This window comes from Pseudophryne corroboree, chromosome 3 (assembly GCF_028390025.1).
Source record: "Pseudophryne corroboree isolate aPseCor3 chromosome 3, aPseCor3.hap2, whole genome shotgun sequence".
Taxonomy (NCBI): domain Eukaryota; kingdom Metazoa; phylum Chordata; class Amphibia; order Anura; family Myobatrachidae; genus Pseudophryne; species Pseudophryne corroboree.
This window is the reverse complement of record NC_086446.1, coordinates 409,233,559-409,258,887: the sequence shown is the minus strand read 5'-3', so window position 1 is coordinate 409,258,887 and position 25,329 is coordinate 409,233,559. Positions and strand designations below refer to the sequence as shown.

The 25,329-nt window shown below is 45.2% G+C and overlaps 1 protein-coding gene and 1 long non-coding RNA gene across 5 annotated transcripts in view; one reads left to right on the top strand and one right to left on the bottom strand.

Moving 5' to 3' along the window:
• The window catches only part of RALGAPB (Ral GTPase activating protein non-catalytic subunit beta), a 275,647-nt gene extending 265,185 nt beyond the window's left edge, over nt 1–10,462 (top strand). For all 4 annotated transcript variants that reach the window (XM_063960194.1, XM_063960193.1, XM_063960196.1 and 1 more), the window contains 4 exons: nt 5,955–6,063; nt 7,016–7,094; nt 7,184–7,332; nt 7,592–10,462. In XM_063960194.1, the coding sequence (XP_063816264.1) occupies nt 5,955–6,063; nt 7,016–7,094; nt 7,184–7,332; nt 7,592–7,782 (528 nt within the window). In that variant the 3' untranslated portion in view covers nt 7,783–10,462. The remainder of the gene's footprint in view (nt 1–5,954; nt 6,064–7,015; nt 7,095–7,183; nt 7,333–7,591) is intronic.
• The window catches only part of LOC135055766 (uncharacterized), a 51,734-nt gene that overhangs the window by 11,389 nt on the left and 15,016 nt on the right, over nt 1–25,329 (bottom strand). The window lies entirely within an intron of this gene.

The window sequence follows — 25,329 nt, the reverse complement described above, 5'->3', positions numbered from 1 at the left end:
TGTTTTGCATTTTCTGACACATAACTAGGGGAGTTATTTGCAGGTATTATATTTGGCTATATCGTATTGTTACGCTCTAAGGTTACATTTATTATAATGTCTACCACAAAGGGCGGGAAATCCGTGGATGCTCCTGCATCATGCAACGCATGTACCAAGGATTTGCCTGAGGGGGAAGTTTTGAAGGATGGTCTGTGTAATATGTGCCATACATCTCCCAGCCAGCCCGCTGCTCCTGTAACCAATCAGGAGCCACCTTGGGCGGCGTTCTCAAATATGCTTAATACGCTTGTGACACGCCCTACGCCCCCTATGGGACCTCCTGTGCCATTGCAGCCACATATTGTCCTTATGGTAAAGCCGCCCTGGGCGGATACTCTGTCTACCCAGATACAACAATTGAATCAATCTTTCGTTGGACAGAAACCTACCCCACGTTCCTCTGCGGTCAAGGGATCATCTAAGCGGGCCGCCTCATCCGCACAATCCACTAATATCTCAGATGATACTTCTGTTGAGGATGGAGAGTATACTGATCCGTTAGACACAGATACAGTTGCTTCTGACGAGGAAACTACAACGCAAGTTGATATCCCTGACCTAAGCTGATTCTACAAATCGATGATGATGTAGATCCCACTACTGCGTCTAAGAAGCCGGATAAATGTAAACGTCAGACGGTAACTAGAGTAGTCTTACCATACTCTGACCATTTGGTAGACATACATCAGGAACCCTGGTCTTCTCCAGGAAAGAAATTCTCCCGGTCTAAAAAGATGCTAGCTCGTTATCCTCTCTCCGCTGAGTGCTGAGTTGTGTAACAAGTGGGAAAATCCGCCGCCGGTGGATTCCCATGTCATCCGTTTTTTGGTGTCATCTACTCTGCCTGTCACAATTGTCACCTCACTGAAGGAACCGGCAGATAGACGTGTTGAAGGATGCCTGAAGTCTATTTACTCCCTTACAGGTGCTGTACATAGAGTGCTGTACTCCCTTACAGGTGCTGTACTATTGCTGCCTCCTGGGCCACAAAAGGAATTGAAGCATGGGTTGAGGCTATAGAGGAAGAGCTGCCTAAGGATATATCTGACACTGCCAGACAATATCTGTCTCATATTGCCACCGCCTCCCACTACATTCAGGAGGCATCCTCTGAGGCAGGTGTGATGGCGGCCAAGGCGTCGACTACGTCCATTCTGGCTCACCGAATTCTGTGGTTGAGATCATGGAAGGTTGACCTGGACTCCAAAAGACTTTGGAGGTGCTCCCTTTTAAGGGAGACATCCTATTTGGGGAGGATCTGAATAAGATCGTAACTGACTTAGCGGCTGCTAAGACTGCGTTTCTCCCAAATACTAATCCTTCAGCACAGAAGGCAAAGCGTACCACTTTTCATACTTTCAACCTCAAGGGAAAGCAAAAGGTCAGGCATACCCGAGACCAGCTTGTGCTCCCAAAACCTCTAAGCCCAAAGCAAAACAATCCTGGACTCCCCGTCAGCCTGCTTCCAAACAAGACAAGCCTGCTGCATGACTGAGCTGGCCTCCCCCTGGGGGATCCCAGGGTGGGAGGCCGACTTCTGCAATTCACCCAGGTCTGGTTAAAGACCACTTCAGACACATGGGTGCGAGAAATCGTCTCTCACAGGTACGCAGTCTCTTTCAAGAGATGTCCCCCTCGCCAGTTTCGAACGACTGTTATCCCTTCCGACCCGTTGAAGGCGCAAGCGCTACATCTGGTTGTGCGATCCCTCCTGGATACAGGAGTGGTAGCGCCGGTACCCCTGTCCCAGAGAGGCAGAGGATACTACTAGACCCTGTTTCTAGTCCCGAAACCCAATGGTTCTTTCCGGCCTATACTCAACCTCAAATCACTGAACACATTTGTGAGAGTGTCCTAGTTCTGTATGGACACACTGCGCTCTATTGTACTGGCCAAGGAACCCGGAGATTATATGGTATCCCTGGATATTCAAGATGCCTATCTGCATATACCTATTGCCATATCGCATCAGCAATATCTGCGGTTTGCTATTGGCAACCTTCATTATCAGTTCCAGGCTCTGCCATTTGGACTGGCCACGGCCCCTCGGATCTTCACCAAGGTTATGGCCATGATGATGGCTTATCTGTCTCGTCAGCGAATCAGGATCCTGCCATATCTGGACGACTTGCTGATCCTGACGAAATCCCAAGATGTCCTCCTCAGTCTACATCTACAACTGACAGTAAACTTTCTACAAGCCCACGGGTGGCTCATCAACTGGAAGAAGTCATCACTGATCCCTGCTCGAAGCATGGTGCACCTGGGTGCACTGCTGGACACGCACAGCCAAAGACTGTTTCTGTCTCCAGAGAAAGTCCTGAAACATCAGAACAGGATCAGATGCTTCCTCTCTCGCCCAAGAGTGTCGATACACTCGGCGATGTAGGTACTAGGCCTAATGGTGTCTGCTTTTGACATGGTAGAGTACGCTTTATTTCATTCCCGCCCTCTGCAGAGGTTAATCCTTTCCAAGTTGGGATGGCCTTCCTCATCGGATCAGGTCTCAAATGATCTCCTTGACTCCGGAGGTTCGCCTGTCACTGAACTGGTGGCTACAGGACCAACAGTTGAGCAGGGGCCGTCCTTCTGGATTCCCAAATGGGTTCTACTGACTACGGACGCTAGTCTGAGGGGTTGGGGCGCGGTGCTGGAGTAACAGTCTCTCCAGGGTCAGTGGACCAAGGAGGAATTTCTCCTCCCGATAAACATTCTGGAATTGCGGGCGGTGTTCAATGCTTTGACTGTTGCCTTGTCTCTGATACAGAACAGGCCTGTTCAAGTACAATCAGACAACGCCACCGCGGTGCCATACATAAACCATCAAGGCGTCATTTGAAGCCACATGGCAATGATGGAAGTGTCAAAAATCCTTCGTTGTGCTGAACGCCATCTGCCAACAATCTCGGCAGTGTTCATTCCAGGAGTCCTCAACTGGGAAGTGGATTTCCTCAGTTGTCAGGACGTACACACCGGAGAGTGGAGTCTTCATCAGGAAGTCTTTCAACTCCTAGTGGACAAGTGGGGTCTACCAGATGTATACCTGATGGCGTCACGACACAATCGCAAAGTTCCGGTGTTCGGATCAAGAGCAAGGGATCCTCAAGCAGCGTTCGTGGATGCACTGGAAATTCCATGGAACTTTCGGCTGCGCTACGTGTTCCCTCTAGTGTCTCTTCTGCCCAGGGTACTACGGAAGTTCAAGCAAGAAGAAGGAGGAATACTACTTCTAGTCGCTCAAGCGTGGCCCAGGCGGCATTGGTTCTCAGACCTACAGGGTCTATCGATAGAGCATCCTCTTCTACTTCCTCAACGCCCAGACCTCCTCGTTCAGAGCCCTTGTGTCTACCCAGACCTAGCTAGACTGGCTTTGACGGCGTGGCTCTTGAAGCTTCACTCCTGAGGGCAAAAGTATTCTCAGAGGCGGTTATCCAAACTATGCTGAAGACCCGCAAACCGGCTTCTGCACGGATTTATATTCGGGTCTGGAATTCTTACTTCACCTGGTGTGCTGCTAAGAATTATGATGCTTGAAAGTTTAGTACCTCCGGACTTCTGGCTTTTTTGCAACAAGGCCTGGATTTAGGACTTCGTCTGACCTCCCTCAAGGTTCACATACCTGCCTTGTCGGTGTGGATTCAGAGAAAACTTGCATCTATTCCCGACGTTCATACAATCACTCGGTGCGTACTGCGTATTCAGCCTCCCTATGTCCCTCCTGTGGCTCCATGGGCTCTGTCTGTTGTCCTGAATGCCCTGCAAGAGTCTCCATTTGAACCTCTTGAGTCATTGGACCTTAAATGGCTCACAGCCAAGGTCCTTTTCTTAATGGCTATTGCCTCTGCCAGAAGGGTATCGGACTTAAGCGCTTTGTCCTGTCGTCCACCCTTTTTGATATTTCATTGTGACCGCGCAGTTCTCCGAATTCGTCCCAGTTATTTGCCTAAGGTGGTGTCATCTTTTCACCTTAACCAAGAGATTGTGGTTCCGGCCTTCATCTCTTCTGACTTTTCCTCCAAAGAGCGGTCTTTGGATGTGGTAAGGGCTCTCCGTGTTTATGTGGAGAGGACTGCCTCTAAGGAGGTCGGATACTCTTTTTGTACTTTTTGGTTCCCACAAACGTGGCTGGCCTCCGAATAGGTAGACCTTGGCCAGATGGATTAGAATGCTGATTGCACAAGCTTATGCGCAGGCTGGGCTCTCGGCTCCTGCTGCTGTTAAGGCCCATTCTAAACGGTCTGTTGGACCTTCATGGGTGGCCCATTGTGGCGCATCTGCAGAACAATTGTGCAAGGCGGCTACATGGTCTCAGTGAACACGTTTATTAGGTTCTATGCCTTTGATTCTTCCGCCTCCCAGGATGCTTCCTTTGGACGCCGGGTTCTCGTACCCGCTAAGGTGCGTCCCCTCCGTTAAGGAACTACTTTAGGACATCCTCGATGTATTCCCTGTGGAACACAGTTTACCCCGCAGCAGAAAAGGACATTTATGGTAGACTTACCAAAGTTAAATCTCTTTCTGCGAGGTACACTGGGTTCCACAGGGCGCCCACCACTGACGCACTTAGCTTCTGGAGTTTGTATGGCATTAGCCGCTAGTCTCTTCTCCTGTCGTGAGAGCGTGGTTCTATGTGACTAACATCTGCTTTCTCTTTTACCTGCTTCTGTATTGGACTGGTTAACTAAAACTGAGCTCGCAGTGCCTGGAGGCAGGGTTATATAGCGGAGGCCCCGCAATGCAATCTGGGACAGTCTAAATCTTTAGCCTGTTGGTGCCTCTGGATCAAGTTCCATCTCTACACCCGATGTATTCCCTGTGGAACCCAGTATACCTCACAGAAAGAGATTTAACTATGGTAAGTCTACCATAAATCTCTTTTTAAGCAACTTAACTCCGGTTGTCTCCCAGACCCGAAAACGACACTGATGTGAAGGCACAGGCTGATATGTACCATTGGAGGAGAATGGGGGCAGGCAAGGCAAGGCAACAGAAGAGCAGTGAGTCGGTGGATCGAGTGTCACACTGCACCTGTAACTAACAGCTACTAGCCACGGTCTCCAATGTTGGTCTGCAGAGATTTATGGTCAGCAATGATTTCTGTTCTGCAGTAATTTTGGAGGCTATACTGATTTCTATTCTGTAAGTCAGTCTGCTCCTGGTATACCCCATTACTGATAGAGAATATACCTGCCTGCACTGTCATTTGAATTGAAGAGATTGCCATTTCCAATCTTAGTCTTTTGCTGACCATCAATAAGGCCCAGGGTCAATCTTTGAAGGTAGAAGGTATTGACCTGCAAACTTCTTGCTTTTCTCATGGGCAGTTGTATATGGCATGTGCAGGAGTGGGGGCTTCCAACAACTTTTGCATTCTGGCTCATAATGGAAAACCAAACAATTATATTGAAAACAACAAATATATTGTTTATACCTCAGCGCTGAGGTAACAGTGTCTAAATACTCTGTAGAAATGTCTAAAACCATGATAGCAATCAATGGAGCCCTTTTCAGTATCAGTAGAATGGGGTTATAGGTGAGAACAATGTAAAACTCTGTAGGCAGCAGATGTACTTCAAGGTCCATTCTTTAACTCTGCAACGCTGGGTTTACCAGCTAGTATATTATGTGCTGACCACAGTAAGGCATTCACAACTGCAATCATCTGCTGTTAGGAAGTTATACTGTGACAATATTTTTAGGTTTTCATTCAGTTTAAACTTTGGGGAGGATAGAGGAGGAGAAGGGGAAAAAACGGGTACATTTACCAAGTGGCTTTTTGTCTGCAATTATTGCAGCAGGAGTCAAAAAGGCATTAATATTAAATGCAAATAGCAGCTTTGAAGAGCCGCCACATAGCAAATGTACTACTTTGTGTCATCAGTTGTTAAAGAAAATTATGACATATTTTCCAGCTCAGTCCCACATCTCGTACTAAGAAGTTGCCGCATGGGCGCACCATCCCCCCAATGGGACCAGAGACCAAGGTGGCCGTTGTGTGGCTGGAGCAGTATGATGACTTGGGTACAGTTCATACACACTTTCACTTGGAAAGCACACAGTTATAGAAACTAAGGGGGACATGTACTAAGCAGTGATAAAAGTGGAGAAGTGAGCCAGTGAAGAAATTTCCTATGGCAACCAATCAGCTGCTCCATACAATTGTGTAGTCTGCAAATTAGAAATGTTACGTCAATGCTGATTGGTTGCCATGGACAACTTCTCCACTGGCTCACTTCTCTACTTTTATCACTGCTTAGTACATGTCCCCCTAAATTCCTGCAGCAATAGTGTCTTTTTCCTCTTCATACTGTATCTTCCTCTTTGTATCTTTCAACAAATGCTTTTGCTTTGTCCCTTGGGGGATATCCAATTATCCCCGGTAATACATCGGGTCCGTTTTTTGGACTTTTTTCCCAAAGTTTCACCGATTTTTTTATTTATTTATTATTATTATTTTTACAGGCTATCCAGATGGATCTACTGTTAAAAAACATAAAAACAAAATCAAAAAACCCTTCTCCCGAAAACACACAGGTTCAGTGAAACCTGTGTGTTTTCGTGTGAAACAGCCCCGTTTTATAATGAAAACAGGGCTGTTTCTGGGGATTCTGCTGATAAGCCGGCGCGTGCCGCGGCTTATCGGGGCTAACTAGCTAGCCCCCGGCAGGACAATTAGCCCCGGTAAATTACTGGGGCTAATTGGATATCCCCACTGTCTGTGCCGCCCTTTGCCTCATAACTCCACTGTTATTCCATTAATCACATTTTCCTTTAATTTCAATCCATTCGCTACCTGTTGTTTTTTTTCTTGTTCACCCCCCCCTTTAAGCTCTTGATCTTTTATCCTTTTGCACTTGCATAGACTTGCTCACATGTGCAGTCTACCATTCTGTTCCTCATCACTTTTTTCTGTGAGACAGACATTACAGACTTGTGAACATTACTTGATAATATTTTTATCGCTACCATCCAGAAAACTTCCCACTGTCAGACCTAGTGGCAGAGACCAGCACTGGTATAGAAACTACAACAAACAGCAGCACTTCTATAAGGTAACTAAAGCATCCTGGCTTGTTGGTCTCCTGCTTTGTAACATGTTTATTGTTAAGCTGGAATCATGTGTGGTTTTATGTTTCTTCAGGAACAGCATGCCTGATAAGGAGGTCCCTGTAATATTCATACACCCTTTGTGCACTGGCCTGTTCCGTGTTAAAGTACATGGGGCTTCCGGGAAATTCAATATGGTTATTCCTTTGGTGGATGGAATGGTGGTGAGCAGGAGAGTACTTGGTAAGTGTAAAAGCAGTGATTGTAATATTAAGGCCAAGTGCGCCAGGTTGATTTTAAATCCATTCAAGTCCGTACACAGCAGAAACAATGGGATTAATAGCACACTATGGATGAGTAAGAAAAAAACACTGCCTAACACACATGGAAGTTTACTAGGTACAAAACGAAAGACGTGTTCTTTGCTATTTTTTCTCTCCGGAAATGTAAATTATAGCCTTGTGAGATTTTGTATGTCTGACATGTTTCATTTGGTTTTCAGGCTTTTTAGTGAGGCAAACAGTCATCAACATCTGCAGAAGAAAGAGATTAGAAAGCGACTCCAACACACCACATGTGCGCCGGAAGCAGAAAATCGCAGATATAGTCAACAAGTACAGGAACAGACAGCTGGAGCCTGAGTTTTACACCTCCCTTTTCCACGATGTTGGCTTAAAGAGCTGCACTCCATAAAACCAAAATCCCTACTCCGGGGCCCAGAGGCAAATGACATTGTATAAAGGGCCACTCTGGCAGGGTCTGGAAACCAAAAATAACAGTTGCTGCTCTAAGTGTGTGCTTAAGGAGGGCTATGTAACAAGACACTTTAAATCCAATCTGTGTGATCCCATCGGAATATATCCAAGACTGCCCGGAGATGGCAGAGGGTTTGGTCACGGACCACATTTCGTAGACTAGTTTATTAAGCAGCACGTGGATCTTCAAGTAGTTGGCAACACCACAACTAGGGCACCAATGTTGTAAGTCACAGGCTTGAGTGAGCAAGACTGTGGATAAATGCGTGAGGGCTTTTGCCATATAAGGTTTAGAAATGCCACTCTGTAACAGATCTTATACCACTATTGTTCATAAGGGTCTGCTTTTTTATGAAAGGCAATTGCAGTCTACGAGCACCTCTCCTTCTAGTGCATTTTTAGCCTTACATTCACAACAAGCCTGTTAGTAAGGAGACCGTGTATTGAGGTTGAGAAACCTCACAATATGTATGCAATCTTTTATTTTTCACTAACTGTAGTTTGTTTTTGTTTGTTTTTTGTTTTTTTAGTTCATTTGTTTTGTCATGCCACCAAAATCATTAAAGATGGTGATAGAGGTGTCTGCACAGACATTATGCACCCTACATGATTATACGTGATTATGGTCTCTCTAATCATCAGAATTATCACGTATATTCTGAGCTGTTGTTTAACCCCTCAATTTCCAAAGGGGACTGCAATTTTTTTATCATTGTTTTTGTAGTTTTCTTCACTATTATTCATGCATATCCAGTTGCTAGGCAATGCGCCTACAGGTGATTAGCCATATTAAATATGGTCCACTTTGTTGATCTGGTTTAAACAACTACATAACAATTTTCAATTTATTTTTTTGATATATTATTCATGTGCAGTTGCGAATATCCATATATATGTTATAGAATAGTTCAGTTTATCCCTTTTCAATTACCAGTTTTTGAAACTAAGTTAAGGAGCCATTTTCCACTATAATTAAGCCCCAGTAGGGTTTTTTCTATTAAAAGTATATTGATTTCCCGAGATGAAGGGATTTGTCCATGATAATGCATATCTGTATTTTTTATTATTGCAAGATGATAGTGGTAGGGCCTAAGGTCCCCCGACACCTCCCAGAATGCAGCCTTTTTTGGGAGGGAGGAGAATGGTAACGTGTAACAAGCCCTAAAGTCTAAGTTAAGCATTGAAAGGACATAACCATAACAAAATAGTAGTATATGTATGTATGTATATATATATGTGTGTGTATATATATATATATATATATATATATATATATATATATCAAATATTCATCACACGATAATATGTATTTCATGTAGGCCGCAAAAATTCTGATTTTTTTTGTGTGACCATGTGGTGCCCAGTTGAATTGTAACACCTGGATCAATAATGCATAACTTGACTTTAAGGGGTGCACATACTTAGGTGCAGGTATTCAGAAGTGGAGCGGTTGCCTATAGCAACCAACCAGATTCTAGCTCTTATCTTCAGGAAGGTGCTAGATAATTGATAAGTAGATTCTGATTGGTTGCTATGGGCAACTTCTCAATTTCTAAAAACCAGCACTTTAGTAAATATACCCCTAAGATTCTTCTTTTGAGTGAGTTGTCATAAGCACAGCCCATCTATTATTATTTTTTTTTTACTATTATTGCACTCTAAAGTTAATTTGTAAAGGATCTTGTTGATGGCAATAACCATGCAACGTAAAAGCTGATATATCCACGCATAGGATAAGATACCAACCTTCCCAGTTGCCAGCTTTTCCAAGTCATTGCAGTACCTTTTTATAATCCATTTTCTCTTCTTTGGGTATATTACATTGTGATTATCTGAGATCCTAAATTATTCAGACCATATGACCTTCGATTAGTCAGGTTTTGTACATGGAAAGTCTAAGTGGAATTAATACATTTTGTTGTCAGAGGGGCTGGTTCCCCTTTGGTGTTATAAGGGTAGGTAGACTTAAACGTTTAAGTGTACATAATTTTGTTTGTTAATTTAGCCTGGAAGGTTTTTTTTTTTTTGTTTTTTTCCGTTTATCTAAAATATCTCTCACTTGAATTATTGCCTTTTTTGTGCGGTGTACTGGTATAACTTGTACAGTTTCCTTTTAAATGTTTAAACTATGCTGATTATACATTGATCTTGCTTGCAGATGAAAGATTACTCTCTTTGCACTCCAAAACCATCCTTTCACTTGTACTGAAAAACAAGCCTGTAACAACTTCGTATATATTTTTTTTTATTAAATAATTCCTTATTTGTAAGCGGCACATTTAGTCACTTACTCTGCACCCACAGAAGTAAAATTTGTATGCTGTTTTTAAGTTCCTGTTGCAAGTCATGGACACTGTGGAATTCGGTGTGTTTGAGATGCAAGTTTGTTCCCCAGTTACTGTCATTTTTATGAAAATAGGGTGTTAGCACAGAGCGGTGGAGTCATTGTATATAGGAAGGACTGACTCTCTAGCAGGTCTCCTGTAACCTTTTTCCTGTTAAGCCACAAAAATGGGTTCTATTCATGCCAGTCTCCTTTCTCTGAAAGGAACACATCAGATATTGAATGTAACACATAGTCTAATAAATTTTAAAGGAAATTATTTAACAAAATTAAACCGTGGTGTGTTTCATTCATACTTTAGTATTAGTAAGTGTCAGAATATACAGGTGTGTTCTCATACGCTTGTCCTTTTTGTGCCATGCGGCATGAGACGACTGGTGTGACTTTGATACTTTGCCATTGGCAGAGAGTCCCAGGCTTGAGTATGTTTTTACCTGCATTTAACTTCCTAGTTCGCTAATACAGTAATGTACTAATTAGCTAATAGTATACTGTGTTTAGGATTAGTATTTGTTATCGCAAAGCAAGTGGTGTAAAGTAGCAGATTAAGTATGACGATGCGTGGCAAAAGTCACTTTTCCTTTTTACTCTAATTATGTCGTTTTCCCTGAATTCTGCCTCTATATTGCTAAACTTGAAACGGTATCCAGACTCCGGGTCGACACCTGAAATAGGTCATCATGGTCAAAATGTTGACATGGAAAAAGGTCAACATGATGTTTTCACATTTTTGTTCATTTTTTGAACTTTTTCATACTTTACGATCCACGTGGACTACATTTGGGAACGGTAACCTGCCCGAAGCACGGCGAGCGAAGCGAGCCATTCGAGGGTACACGGTACACTAATTGGGGTTCCCAGTCACATTACGGAAAAAACTACACCAAAAAAAACATTAAAAAACTCATGTCGACCTTTTTCCATGGCGACCTTTTTCCATGGCGACCTATTTCAGGCGTCGACCAATTGGTGTCGACCCTGAGTCCGAGACCTAATTGAAACTGAGGGCCTGAGCACAGAATTGGATGTCTTTAGACACCGCTGCTGTAAGAAAACATGCAAAAGCAGCAGAAGGCATCTTGTGTATATGCCTCCCGCATGTTTGTATGAGTCCTAGAATGGTCGGGCAGGATGGTAGCAATCACTGTTTTAGCCACTCCCAGAAAATGGGGGCAATATGCCCCCAAATCTGGTAACGCTGCTCAGCTCACCTCTGCCCCCAAATGCCGGCAACCAGTCAGGCTGAGGTTTGGGGGCGCTGCATTCAAGGACAGAGGACCCATTCTACAAAGCACATAATAGGTCCGGCACATGCGCTGCCGCGCCATCATCAAAGATGTACGGAAGCCATTGGGTTTCCTTCCATCTTTGAATCAGGCCCTCGGTACTTTTCATTAGTAATTTCTTTTTTTGTTGCATATATATATATTAAGTCACAAATGTAAAGGAAGAGTTGCACGACCCTGCTATTTCTCAAAGTTCATGGTAAAACAGGACTATTTGGCACAATTTGTGGATAGGTGTATGTGGACACATCTGTATACTGTGTATGTATACGTAAGATAGATATAGATATATATATATATACACACACACACAGTGACGTGTGGTGAAATGAGGCAAGGCCTTTCCTGTCATAGGGCCTAATTCAGACCTGATCGCTCACTAGGGTTTTTTTGCAGTCCTGCATTCACATAGTCGCCGCCAACCGTGGGAGTGTATTTTAGCTGTGCAAGTGTGCGATCGCATGTGCAGCCAAGCGGTACAAAAAAACTTTGTGCAGTTTCTGAGTTGCCCAGAACTTACTCAGCCACTGCGATCACTTCAGCCTGTCCGGGGCCGGATTTGACATCAGACACCCGCCCTCAGGGGCCGGAATTGACGTCAGACACCCGCCCTGCAAACGCTTACATGCCTGTGTTTTTCCAACCACTCCCAGAAAACGGTCAGTTGACACCCACAAACACCTTCTTCCTGTCAATCTCCTTGCGAATGTATTCTCCGTAAAACCCATCGCACAGCAACAATCCGCTTTGTATCCGTGCGACGCACCTGCGCATTGCGGTGCATACGCATGCGCAATTCTGACCTGATCGCAGCGCTGCAAAAACCGCTAGCGAGCGATCAGGTCTGAATTACCACCATACTTCAGTATAAGCTAGAGTCAGGACTATAAAAATTATCTGAAAACTACAAAGAATATATTATAAATATCTCCTTTGTATTATTATAATCACTTTTCTAGTAATCACTTTTCTAGTCAAAACTCTGGAGTAAAATGTCTGACAGGTGAGGCAGTGCCTCCCCTGGCTATCTTTTCTGCACATCTCTGATCAAAACCATATTTCCAGCATTATATACTGCTGCAGCTGTGTATAATGCCCACATGTACCCATGGGCTCATATATTGTGTATAGCTCTGGTACCTGGTATAAAGTCCCTGGTGCCCTCCATATGTACTCCTAGCATGGAGTCCAACATACAGTGCAGATAAGGTGGCACTCAGGTAATGCAGCAGACACAGCTGGTGTGTTAAAACGTTTCTATATACTTTATTCCTTCGTATTGAAACTAGTGATGAGCGGATTCGGTTTTACTCGGTTTTACTCGGTTCTCAAAACGGCATCTTATTGGCTCACGGATGTCACATGTTTTGGATAGCCAATAAGATGCCGTTTTGAGAACCGAGTAAAACCGAGTAAAACCGAACCTCGCTCATCACTAAATTTGAAACATTGTAATATACCTGCGGTCAGGGACATGCAGTGAGGTAAATGGCTCAGGAGGCACTGGCTAGTACCAGAGCCAGATTTAGACACAATATATGAGCCCCAGGGTACGTAGACTTTTTACTCCAGAGTTATGACTATAAAAATTATTAGAATAATACAAAGAAGATATTTATAGATATTCTTTGTATTTTTCATATACTTTATATAGTCAAATCTCTGGAGTATATGTTAGTATAACAGGACTCTGGCTCACCTGCCTTACCTTACCACACGTCACTGCCTGCGGTCTGCTGCATTACCTGAGTGCTGCCTTATCTGCATTGTGTATATATACTGTGTATGTATGTGTGTGTGTGTGTGTGTGTGTATATATATATATATATATATATATATATATAAAGCTGTCCACAAAGTGGGGATGCACTCTCGCTATGAAGTTAAGACTCAATTTTGAATAGTCGAATAATCACCGTAGTTTAATGTCAACGTTTCGGCCTGTAAACAGGCCTTTCTCAAGACAGGTGAATCAGCAGATCAAATATTCAATTGCATTGTCAGTTCATACAATCTGTAGGAACAATGATTACAGATGATTACAGTTAAAATCACATGCCTCACCGGTCCCTGAAGTACCAACACCAAACGCAGTACAGATATATAAGACTAGGTCCAGTGCAGGTTAATGCTTACTAGCCAATAAGATCACCCACATTTGCATCCTCCACCTAGTGATCAAAGGGTGAATCATACCTGTAACGCCTCATCCTTCACATAATTACACATAGTATCAGCACAACACCATGTCACCGAACAACCTGCAATCCATTGTATATCACACTGTAATGATACCAGGGATACGTGGCCTCATTATAGAACATACCACAAAATGTGGGAGCATTACTCAATTCCCATAGACAACAAATTGGACGCAATAAACATTACCTACTGTGTGGTATATAATCAATATAGTTCCTGGATGCAGACACATCTGTTGCTGATAACAGTGCTGCAGAGGGAAAAGATCTGGTTTCAACATCAAATGCAGGCAAAAAAGCGAGCTATCTACAAACAGAGACACATAAGTCAAACAGCCAATAACTTACTCAGATCTGGAGGCGTCCTGCTTGTGTCTGCATGACCCTCCTGATCCTAGAGTGTATTTAAATACCGCGCTCACCGGAAGTGACGCCATCGGCAATTAAGCGTACCACACAAAACGTCCTCAAGTCAACTTTTGACTTGAGGACGTTTTGTGTGGTACGCTTAATTGCCGATGGCGTCACTTCCATGAGCGCGGTATTTAAATACACTCTAGGATCAGGAGGGTCATGCAGACACAAGCAGGACGCCTCCAGATCTGAGTAAGTTATTGGCTGTTTGACTTATGTGTCTCTGTTTGTAGATAGCTCGCTTTTTTGCCTGCATTTGATGTTGAAACCAGATCTTTTCCCTCTGCAGCACTGTTATCAGCAACAGATGTGTCTGCATCCAGGAACTATATTGATTATATACCACACAGTAGGTAATGTTTATTGCGTCCAATTTGTTGTCTATGGGAATTGAGTAATGCTCCCACATTTTGTGGTATGTTCTATAATGAGGCCACGTATCCCTGGTATCATTACAGTGTGATATACAATGGATTGCCGGTTGTTCGGTGACATGGTGTTGTGCTGATACTATGTGTAATTATGTGAAGGATGAGGCGTTACAGGTATGATTCACCCTTTGATCACTAGGTGGAGGATGCACATGTGGGTGATCTTATTGCCTAGTAAGCATTAACCTGCACTGGACCTAGTCTTATATATCTGTACTGCGTTTGGTGTTGGTACTTCAGGGACCGGTGAGGCATGTGATTTTAACTGTAATCATTGTTCCTACAGATTGTATGAACTGACAATGCAATTGAATATTTGATCTGCTGATTCACCTGTCTTGAGAAAGGCCTGTTTACAGGCCGAAACGTTGACATTAAACTACGGTGATTATTCGACTATTCAAAATTGAGTCTTCACTTCATAGCGAGAGTGCATCCCCACTTTGTGGACATCTTTGGATATATAGTAGACCTCTTGGTCTGTTGGAAGCACCCGCCCATTTGTAACTTGCATGGAAGATGTGAGTGCAGGAGCACCTTTGGATATATATATATATATATGTGTAACACAGAAAATTGTAGATACTTTTCTCATTTACAAGTACAATGGGGGTGTTTTTGCACCAGTCGAAAGAAGCATAAGAGAAGATATGAAACCAAAAAATAGACAATTTGCGGAGATACCCTTGGATAATGTCACTCTGGTGGTGCAGCATGAGTCAAGCAGTAGGACTATTTCACACACACACACACACACACACACACACACACACAGAGAAGAAGGAAAACTCTTTGGTGGGTGTACTCTTGAAATTTATATAGAAAGTACAGAATGGCTATCTGGTCCAAGACTCCATGCCTAACACTGACAGCAGAATCGCCGCTTATTTCTTTCTTCCATCCTAAACAATGTACACAGTCTTTACAGCATCCATTCCATCAAATATGATATAAGATTAATGTTAGACAACACATGTGGCATTCCTGTAAGTTCATCCTCATTGACCCCAAAGGTCCTCATTGTAAGTATCAGTCAGCAGGTGAAGCGGCTTTGGTCCCCATAGTTCAATAGATGATCATATTCCAGTCATTACACATTACCATAAAACCTCAGACATATGCATTTAAACATTAAATGGTTGTCCCCATTTTCTCTTACGTCCTAGAGGATGCTGGGGACTCCGTAAGGACCATGGGGATAGACGGGCTCCGCAGGAGACATGGGCACTTCAAGAAAGACTTTAGGTCTGGGTGTGCACTGGCTCCTCCCTCTATGTCCCTCCTCCAGACCTCAGTTTGATACTGTGCCCAGAGGAGACTGGGTGCATTACAGGGAGCTCTCCTGAGTTTCCTGTCAGAAAGTATTTTGTTAGGTTTTTTATTTTCAGGGAGACCTGCTGGCAACAGACTCCCTGCATCGAGGGACTGAGGGGAGAGAAGCAGACCTACTTCTGTGAGTTTCAAGGCTCTGCTTCTTAGGCTACTGGACACCATTAGCTCCAGAGGGATCGGTACGCAGGTCTCACCCTCGCCGTCCGTCCCAGAGCCGCGCCGCCGTCCTCCTTGCAGAGCCGGAAGATAGAAACCGGGTGAGTATGAGAAGAAAAGAAGACTTCAGAGGCGGCAGAAGACTTCATGATCTTCACTGAGGTAACGCACAGCGGTAAAGCTGTGCGCCATTGCTCCCATACACCTCACACACGGCAGTCACTGTAAGGGTGCAGGGCGCAGGGGGGGCGCCTTGGGCAGCATACGAACCTCTCTTTGGCAAAAGTATATATGTTTACAGCTGGCCACTGTGTGTGTATATATATATATATATATATATATATATATAAATAAGAGCCCCCGCCAATTTTTAGTGTATTTGAGCGGGACAGAAGCCCGCCGCCGAGGGGGCGGGGCTTCTCCCTCAGCACTCACCAGCGCCATTTTCTCCACAGCACAGCTGAGAGGAAGCTCCCCGGACTCTCCCCTGCTTATACCACAGTGAAAGAGGGTTTTAAAGAAGAGGGGGGTGGGCACATAATTAGGAGCATATATACACAGCGCTACTGGGTAAACATATATTTATTGTGTTTTTTCCTGGGTCATATAGCGCTGGGGTGTGTGCTGGGCACTCTCTGTCTGTCTCTCCAAAGGGCCTTGTGGGGGAACTGTCTTCAGATAAGAGGATTCCCTGTGTGTGGTGTGTCAGTACGCGTGTGTCGACATGTCAGGTAAAAGGCTCTCCTAGAGAAGACGGGGAGCAAATTAATGTGGTGTCTCCGTCGACAACGCCGACACCTAACTGGATGGATATGTGGAATGTTTTAAGTGCTAATGTAAATTTATTGCACAAAAGATTAGAGCTGAAGCTAGGGTACAGCCAGGGAGTCAACCCATGTCTGTCCCTATGTCGCAGGGACCTTCGGGGTCTCAAAAGCGCCCACTATCCCAAATAATAGATACAGATACCGACACGGATTCTGACTCCAGTGTCGACTACGATGATGCAAAATTACAGCCAAAAGTGGCTAAATGTATTCGATATATGATCATTGCAATAAAAGATGTTTTGCATATCACAGAGGAACCCCCTGTCCCGGACACGAGGGTACACATGTATAAGGGAAAGAAACCTGAGGTAACCTTTCCCCCCTCACATGAGTTGAACGAATTATGTGAAAAAGCTTGGGAATCTCCAGACAAAAAACTGCAGATTCCCAAAAGGATTCTTATGGCGTATCCTTTCCCGCCAACGGACAGGATACGGTGAGAAACCTCCCCTAGGGTGGAAAAAGCATTGACACGCTTATCCAAAAAGGTAGCACGGCCATCCCGAGATACAGCTACCCTCAGGGATCCTGCTGACCGCAAGCAGGAGGTTACCTTGAAGTCCATTTGCACACATTCTGGTACCTTACTCAGACCGGCAATTGCGTCGGCCTGGGTTTGTAGCGCTGTAGCAGCATGGACAGATACCTTATCAGCGGAAATTGAGACCCTAGATAAGGATACCATTTTATTGACCCTAGGGTATATAAAAGATGCTGTCTTATATATGAGAGATGCTCAAAGACGCTATGTCGACTTCTGCTAGACGAGTCCTATGGACCCGGCAATGGACAGGTGATGCCGACTTAAAGAGGCATATGGAGGTTTTACCTTACAGGGGTGAGGAATTGTTTGGGGAAGGTTTCTGGGGCCTGGTCTCCACAGCTACAGCTGGTAAATCTAAATTTTTTGCCTTATATTCCCTCACAGCCTAAGAAAGCACCACATTTCCAAATGCAGTCCTTTCGATCACAAAGAAACAAGAAAGTACGAGGTGCGTCCTTTCTTGCCAGAGGTAAGGGCAGAGGAAAAAAGCTGCACAACACAGCTAGTTCCCAGGAACAGAAGTCCTCCCCGGCCTCTGCAAAATCCACCGCAGGACGCTGGGGCTCCGCTAAAGGAGTCCGCCCCAGTGGGGGCACGTCTTCGAATTCTCAACCACATCTGGGTTCACTCGCAGGTGAATCCCTGGGCAATAGAAATTGTTTCTCAGGGTTACAAGCTGGAATTCGAAGAGGTGCCTCCTCGCCGGTTTTTCAAATCGCCCCTGCCAGCTTCTCCCCAGGAAGGGGAGATAGTGTTAAATACAATTCACAAATTGTATCTTCAACAGGTAGTGGTCAAGGTTCCCCTGCTTTAACAAGGAAGGGGATATTACTCAACCCTGTTTGTAGTCCCGAAACCGGACGGTTCGGTCAGACCCATATTAAATTAAAAAATCCCTGAACCTATAATTGAAAAGGTTGAAGTTCAAGATGGAATCGCTAAGAGCGGTCATCGCCAGCCTGGAAGGGGGGGGGGGGATTTTATGGTATCTCTGGACATAAAGGATGCATACCTTCATGTTCCCATTTATCCACCTCATCAGGCGTACCTGAGATTTGCGGTACAGGATTGTCATTACCAATTTCAGACGTTGCCGTTTGGGCTTTCCACGGCCCCGAGGATTTTCACCAAGGTAATTGCGGAAATGATGGTGCTCCTGCACAAGCAAGGTGTCACAATTATCCCGTACTTGGACGATCTCCTCATAAAAACGAGATCAAGAGAGCAGTTACTGAACAGCGTATCACTTTCACTGAAGGTGTTACAGCAACATGGCTGGATTCTCAATATCCCGAAGTCGCAGTTGGTTCCGACGACTCGTCTGACTTTCTTGGGCATGATTCTGGATACAGACCAGAAAAGAGTTGATCTTCCGATAGAAAAAGCTCAGGAACTCATGACTCTAGTCAGGAACCTATTGAAACCAAAACAGGTGTCAGTGTATCACTGCACTCGAGTCCTGGGAAAGATGGTGGCATCATACGAGGCCATTCCCTTCGGCAGACTCCATGCGAGGACTTTCCAGGGGGACCTACTGGACAAGTGGTCCGGGTCATATCTACGGATTCATCAGTTGATCACCCTGGCCCTGGGGAACAGGGAGATCATCTCTCCTGTGGTGGCTGCAGGGTGCTCACCTTCTAGAAGGCTGCAGGTTCGGCATTCAGGACTGGATTCTGGTGACCATGGACGCGAGCCTCAGAGGTTGGGGAACAGTCACACAGGGAAGAAACTTCCAAGGCCTTTGGTCAAGTCAAGAGACTTGTCTTCACATCAATATCCTGGAACTGAGGGCCATATACAACGCCCTACGTCAAGCGGAGTCATTACTGCGCGACCAACCAATTCTGATCCAGTCAGACAACATCACCGCAGTGGCTCATGTAAACCGCTAAGGCGGCACATGGAGCAGAGTGGCAATGGCGGAAGCCACCAGAATTCTTCGCTGGGCGGAAATTCATGTAAGCGCACTGTCAGCAGTGTTCATTCCGGGAGTGGACAACTGGGAAACAGAGTTCCTCAGCAGACACGACTTGCATCCAGGAGAGTAGGGACTTCATCCGGAAGTCTTCGCACAGATGGCAAGTCAGTGGGGATTACCCCAGATAGACATGATGGCGTCCCTCCTCAACAAAAAGCTACAGAGGTATTGCGCCAGATCAAAAGATCCTCAGGCGGTAGCTGTAGACGCCCTAGTGACACCGTGGATGTTCCAGTCGGTCTATGTATTTCCTCCTCTTCCTCTCATACCCAAGGTGTTGAAAATAATAAGTAAGAGAGGAGTGAGAACAATTCTCATTGTTCCAGATTGGCCACGAAGGACCTGGTATCCGGATCTGCAAGAAATGCTCACAGAAGATCCATGGCCTCTTCCTCTAGGACAGGACCTGTTGCAACAGGGGCCCTGTCTGTTCCAAGACTTGCCGCGGCTGCGTTTGACGGCATGGCGGTTAAACGCCGGATCCTAGCAGAAAAGGCATGTCTTATGAGGTCATTCCTACGCTGATAAAGGCTAGGAAGGACGTGACTTCTAAACATTATCACCGTATATGGCGAAAATATGTTTCTTGGGAGGCCAGGAATGCTCCTACGGAAGAATTCCATCTGCGCCATTTCCTTCACTTCCTACAAACTGGAGTGAATTTGGGCCTAAAATTAGGCTCCATTAAGGTTCAGATTTCGGCCTTATCCATTTTCTTTCAAAAAGAATTGGCTTCTCTCCAAGAAGTACAGGCTTTTGTGAAGGGAGTGCTGCATATTCAGCCTCCTTGTGTACCTTCGGTGGCGCCTTGGGACCTTAACGTGGTGTTGAGTTTCCTTAAGTCGCATTGGTTTGAACCACTTAAAACGGTGGAGTTAAAATATCTCACTTGAAAGGTGGTCATGTTATTAGCCTTGGCTTCGGCTAGGCGAGTGTCGGAATTGGCGGCTTTGTCTCATAAAAGCCCCTATCTGGTTTTCCATATGGATAGAGCGGAATTGCGGACTCGTCCTCAATTCTTGCCTAACGTGGGGTCATCTTTTCATATGAACCAACCTATTGTGGTGCCTGTGGCTACACATGACTTGGAGGATTCAGAGTCCCTTGCTGTGGTCAGGGCTTTGAAAATTTACGTGGCCAGAACGGCTAGAGTCAGAAAAACAGAAGCACTGTTTGTCCTGTATGCAGCCAACCAGGTTGGTGCCCTGCTTCAAAGCAGACTATTGCTCGCTGGATCTGTAACACGATTCAGCAGGCACATTCTACTGCAGGATTGCCGTTACCAAAATCGGTCAAGGCCCATTCCACTAGGAAGGTGGGCTCGTCTTGGGCGGCTGCCCGAGGGGTCTCGGCACTACAGCTGTGCCGAGCTGCTACTTGGTCGGGTTCAAACATCGTTGCAAAGTTCTATAAATTTGAGACCCTGGCTGAGGACCTCCTGTTTGCTCAATCGGTGCTGCAGAGTCATCCGCACTCTCCCGCCTGTTTGGGAGCTTTGGTATAATCCCCATGGTCCTTACGGAGTCCCCAGCATCCTCTAGGACGTAAGAGAAAATAAGATTTTAAACCTACCGGTAAATCTTTTTCTCGTAGTCCGTAGAGGATGCTGGGCGCCCGTCCCAAGTGTGGACTAATTCTGCAAGACTTGTATATAGTTTTGCTTACATAAGGGTTATGTTATAGTTTTCATCGGTCTTGGACTGATGCTAAGTTGTTTTCATACTGTTAACTGGTTAGTATATCACAAGTTATACGGTGTGATTGGTGTGGCTGGTACGAATCTTGCCCTTGGATTAACAAAAATCCTTTCCTCGTACTGTCCGTCTCCTCTGGGCACAGTTTCTCTAACTGAGGTCTGAAGGAGGGGCATAGAGGGAGGAGCCAGTGCACACCCAGACCTAAAGTCTTTCTTGAAGTGCCCATGTCTCCTGCGGAGCCCGTCTATCCCCATGGTCCTTACGGAGTCCCCAGCATCCTCTACGGACTACGAGAAAAAGATTTACCAGTAGGTTTAAAATCTTATTTTTGGATACTTTTGTTTTAAACAATATCATATAAAATCCTTCAACATATTCTGAACTTTCTATATAAATTTCAAGAGTGCATTTACCAAAGAGTCTTCCTTTTTCTCTGTGTGTGAAACTTTTCTCATTTAGCGCAGCAATGTAACACTTTTGATGATAAACAAATAATGTCCTTTTATTATCTCACCAACACCACTTGTCAATTAGTGCAATACTTAAATCTTGAAAAGAATAAAGACCTGCCCCAGTGGTGCAGTATCTTCAACAAATCACCTTTTACATTCTAAAATATTTTAATCGTGAAAGCCTTGTACCAGAAAGAGAGAAAAATAGCTACAGTACCTATATGAGGACTTTTTCTTTATGTAACCGATCTTTTAAAATAACTTTACAAATGACACATAATACTCAGAGCACCTCGAAAGAATGATGCATACTGTGGGGGATATTCAATTTGCCTCCGAAGAGACATCGGGAGTAAAAACCCCCGATGTTTCTACGGGTGGTGCGGTCGGGCTATTTAATTAGCTCGGCCGGTAACGAGTGCAGTTACACCCGTAAACACACAGGTTCAGTGAAAATAGCCCCATTTCCGATGAAAACGGGGCTGTTATCGGGCATTTTGCTTCGCCTGCCGGAGGCAGGTGAAGCAAAATCCCCGATAAGCCGCGGCACGCGCCGGATTATCGGGACTAATTAGCCCCCTGGCGGCGACACTTTACACCCGCAATCATTGCGGCCAAATTGAATATCCCCCTGTATAGCATGTACATATCAAACTCACATGAAAAGAATTTGTTATTCAGAACACCGGATACACATATTCAGGATACCAGTAAACCATATTAGAAAAGATGACCAGGTGCCCAGCTTTAGTGAGGGATTGCTGAAACACTGAAGCTTGACACCTGCTACTGCATTTCTGGTGTTCCCCTCGTGTAGCAGAGTGAGGAATTTGGACTAACATTATTGGTCAGGATCATAAATATGGGGATATGAGAAAGTGCCTACATGTGAGTGTCAGAACTAGAGCATGGTGTAATGGAAGAAGGTGGTCTGGTCTGAGAATCACGTTGTCTTTTGCATCATGTGGACGGCTGGGTGTGTGTGCGTGGTTTACCTGGGGAAGAGATGGCACAGAATGCACTATGGGAAGTGGCAAGCTGGATGAAGCAAAGTAATGTTCTGCTGGGAAACCTTGGCTCCTGGCATTAATGTGGATGTTACTTTGACTTGTAACACCTACCTAAACATTGCTGAAGACAAAGTATGTACACCCCTTCATGGCAACCGTATACCCTGGTGGCATCATTTTGGCGGTGAGCTGCTCCACTCTAGCATGTAGGTCGGCACTCACGCACATTGGTAGCCAACGTTCACCTCTCACATCAATGGCACGTGGTGCTCCGCAGTTTCCACATCAGTTATTCGCAATGGTGCCTTTTGTCCAGTCCCGATACACCTTCACTACAGCAGCATGTGAACAGTTCGCAAACTGCCCTGTTTCAGAAATACTGCCATCCTTGGTCTGAAAAAGACGATAATCATCCCTGATTGCAACTAGGATAAATCACCCCTTTCTCTTGTGTCCTAGAGGATGATGGGGTTCATTTAGTACCATGGGGTTTAGATGGGTCCTTTGGGAGCCACTGGCACTTTAAGAGCTTAATAGTGTGGGCTGGCTCCTCCCTCTATGCCCCTCCTACCAGACTCAGTTTTGAAAATGTGCCCAGAGGAGCCGGTCAGAGCTAGGGGAGCTCTTAGGAGTTTTTCTAGTATTATTATTTTGAGTTTAGTTAGGTACAGGCAGGCGCTGGCAACAGCCCACCTGCTTCGTGGGACTTTGGGGGGGGGGGGAGTAGGAGCCAACTCTAGAAGTTAATGGTTCTCTATCTCCGCTGACAGGACACTGAGCTCCTGAGGGTGCTGATCGCAAGCCCACGAGGAGACTGCTCACTCCTGCAGCACGGCCGCCACTCCCTAACAGAGCCAGAAGAAAGAAGAGTGGTGAGTAGGACGCCGGCGGCCTGGGAAGCGGGTCAATGGCGGGAATGGTGGCACAATGTTGGGAGCGCAGCTCTGACAGGCTGCGCTCCGGAAGGCTCAGCGGCACTTGGTGTACGGCGCTGTGAGAGGCATCCTGGGCCAGCGCACATACCCTACACTGGTCAAATATGCTAACGGGCTAATCCCACTGTTAGCAGCACAAATACCTCAGGCCAGTATAATCTATTAAGGGTGGGAAGACGCGCCATTACAGGGGGCGGGACTTCTCAGAGCGGATCCAGCACTCACCAGCGCCATTCCCTGCAGATCACACAGATGAGACGCTGACAGGTAGCGCTGCCCTCCTCATAATTCCAGCATACCTCTGCGGTACCAGGATGTTATAGACAGGGGGGGAGAGTGTTATAAGAACTGTTTATCCTATTAAGGTTACTCAGTAAGCGCCGGCCGTTTATTCTGTAAACTGCCTACTGGTGCGCTGTGTGGCTGGCTCTTTATACTCTGTGACTCTCTGAAGGTACTCTGGGGGAAACTGTGTCTGACATTTTCCTGTGTGTATGTGTATTTATCCACATTACCATGTCTAAGGGCTCTGTATACTATGCTGCAGAGTGTGTATCTTCTCCTGAAGAGTCTATCCCATGTACTCAGGACTGCAATATGCTTTTCCAACCTGCCAAATCCAAACCCCCATGGGTGGATTCTTTAAGGGGAATGATATCACAGATTTCATCTAGGATGTCGCATAATGAGAAAAAGATGCAGTTTTTGAGGAAGTCTGTTGAGGGGTTACAACATTCAGCTGCTGCTCCCTTCCATACCCCACCTACATACCCTAAAAAACTTACACTTCCCAAATAATGCAAGTTGACACTGATACCAACTCGGATACAGGGGATGTTGATGGGGATATGTAGGGGGGTGCATCCCTTGCTAAGGGGGTGCAGTTGATGATTGAAGCCATTAGCGATGTTTTACATATTACTGAGACGGTACCTGAGCCGGAAGAGGAATCTTATTTTACAGAAAATAAGAAATCCTCTCTCACCTTCCCTGCTTCTAAAGAGCTGAATCTTTATTTGAAAAATCCAGGGAAAACCCAGAGAAAAAAATCCAGATCCCTAAAAGAATACTCATTGCTTTCCCTTTCCCTGAAGAGGATAGAAAGAAATGGGAAACACCACCTATAGTAGACGCTTCTGTATCTTGGTTGTCTAAAAAGGTGGTTTTACCTGTCCCTGGTACAACCGCCCTAAAGGAGCCGGTTAACCGCAAGATTGAGACTACGCTCAAATCTATATACACTGCTACAGGCGTTGCTTTAAGGCCTACTATTGCTTGTGCGTGGATTTCTAAAGTCAGTAAAGTGGTCAGGCACATTACTAGAGGACTAAATACTATGGATAGGTGTGACATTGATTTATTTTTGTGTCAGATATAGGATTCTGCTGGGTTCATGGTGGAGGCCATGAAAGACCCTGGAATGCTGAATGCAAGGACTACTTCCATGGCAGTATCAGCACACAGAGGACTCTGGCTACCCCAATGGACTGCGGATGCAGAATCAAAGAAAAGTGTGGAGAACCTACCCTTAACAGGTCAGGCTCTGTTTGGGGATGCTTTGGATGCGTGGATTTCCACGGCAACTGCAGGTAAGTCAACCTTTCTCCCCTCAGTGGCCCCACCGACTAGGAAATCTTATCCTACGTCTACGCTGCAGTCCTTTCGGACCACAAAATTTAAAAATCCAAATCCCCTTCCACCTTCTTTAGGGTTAGTCGGGGAAAATAAAAAAAACCTGCACCGACAGGTTCTCAGGAACAGAAACCAGGTTCTGCTTGCTCAAAATCTTCAGGTGGAGCAAGACTAAAAAATTTCAGTCACATCTGTGCGTCATCAGGCCTGGACCCCTGGGTGACAGACATTGTTACCCAG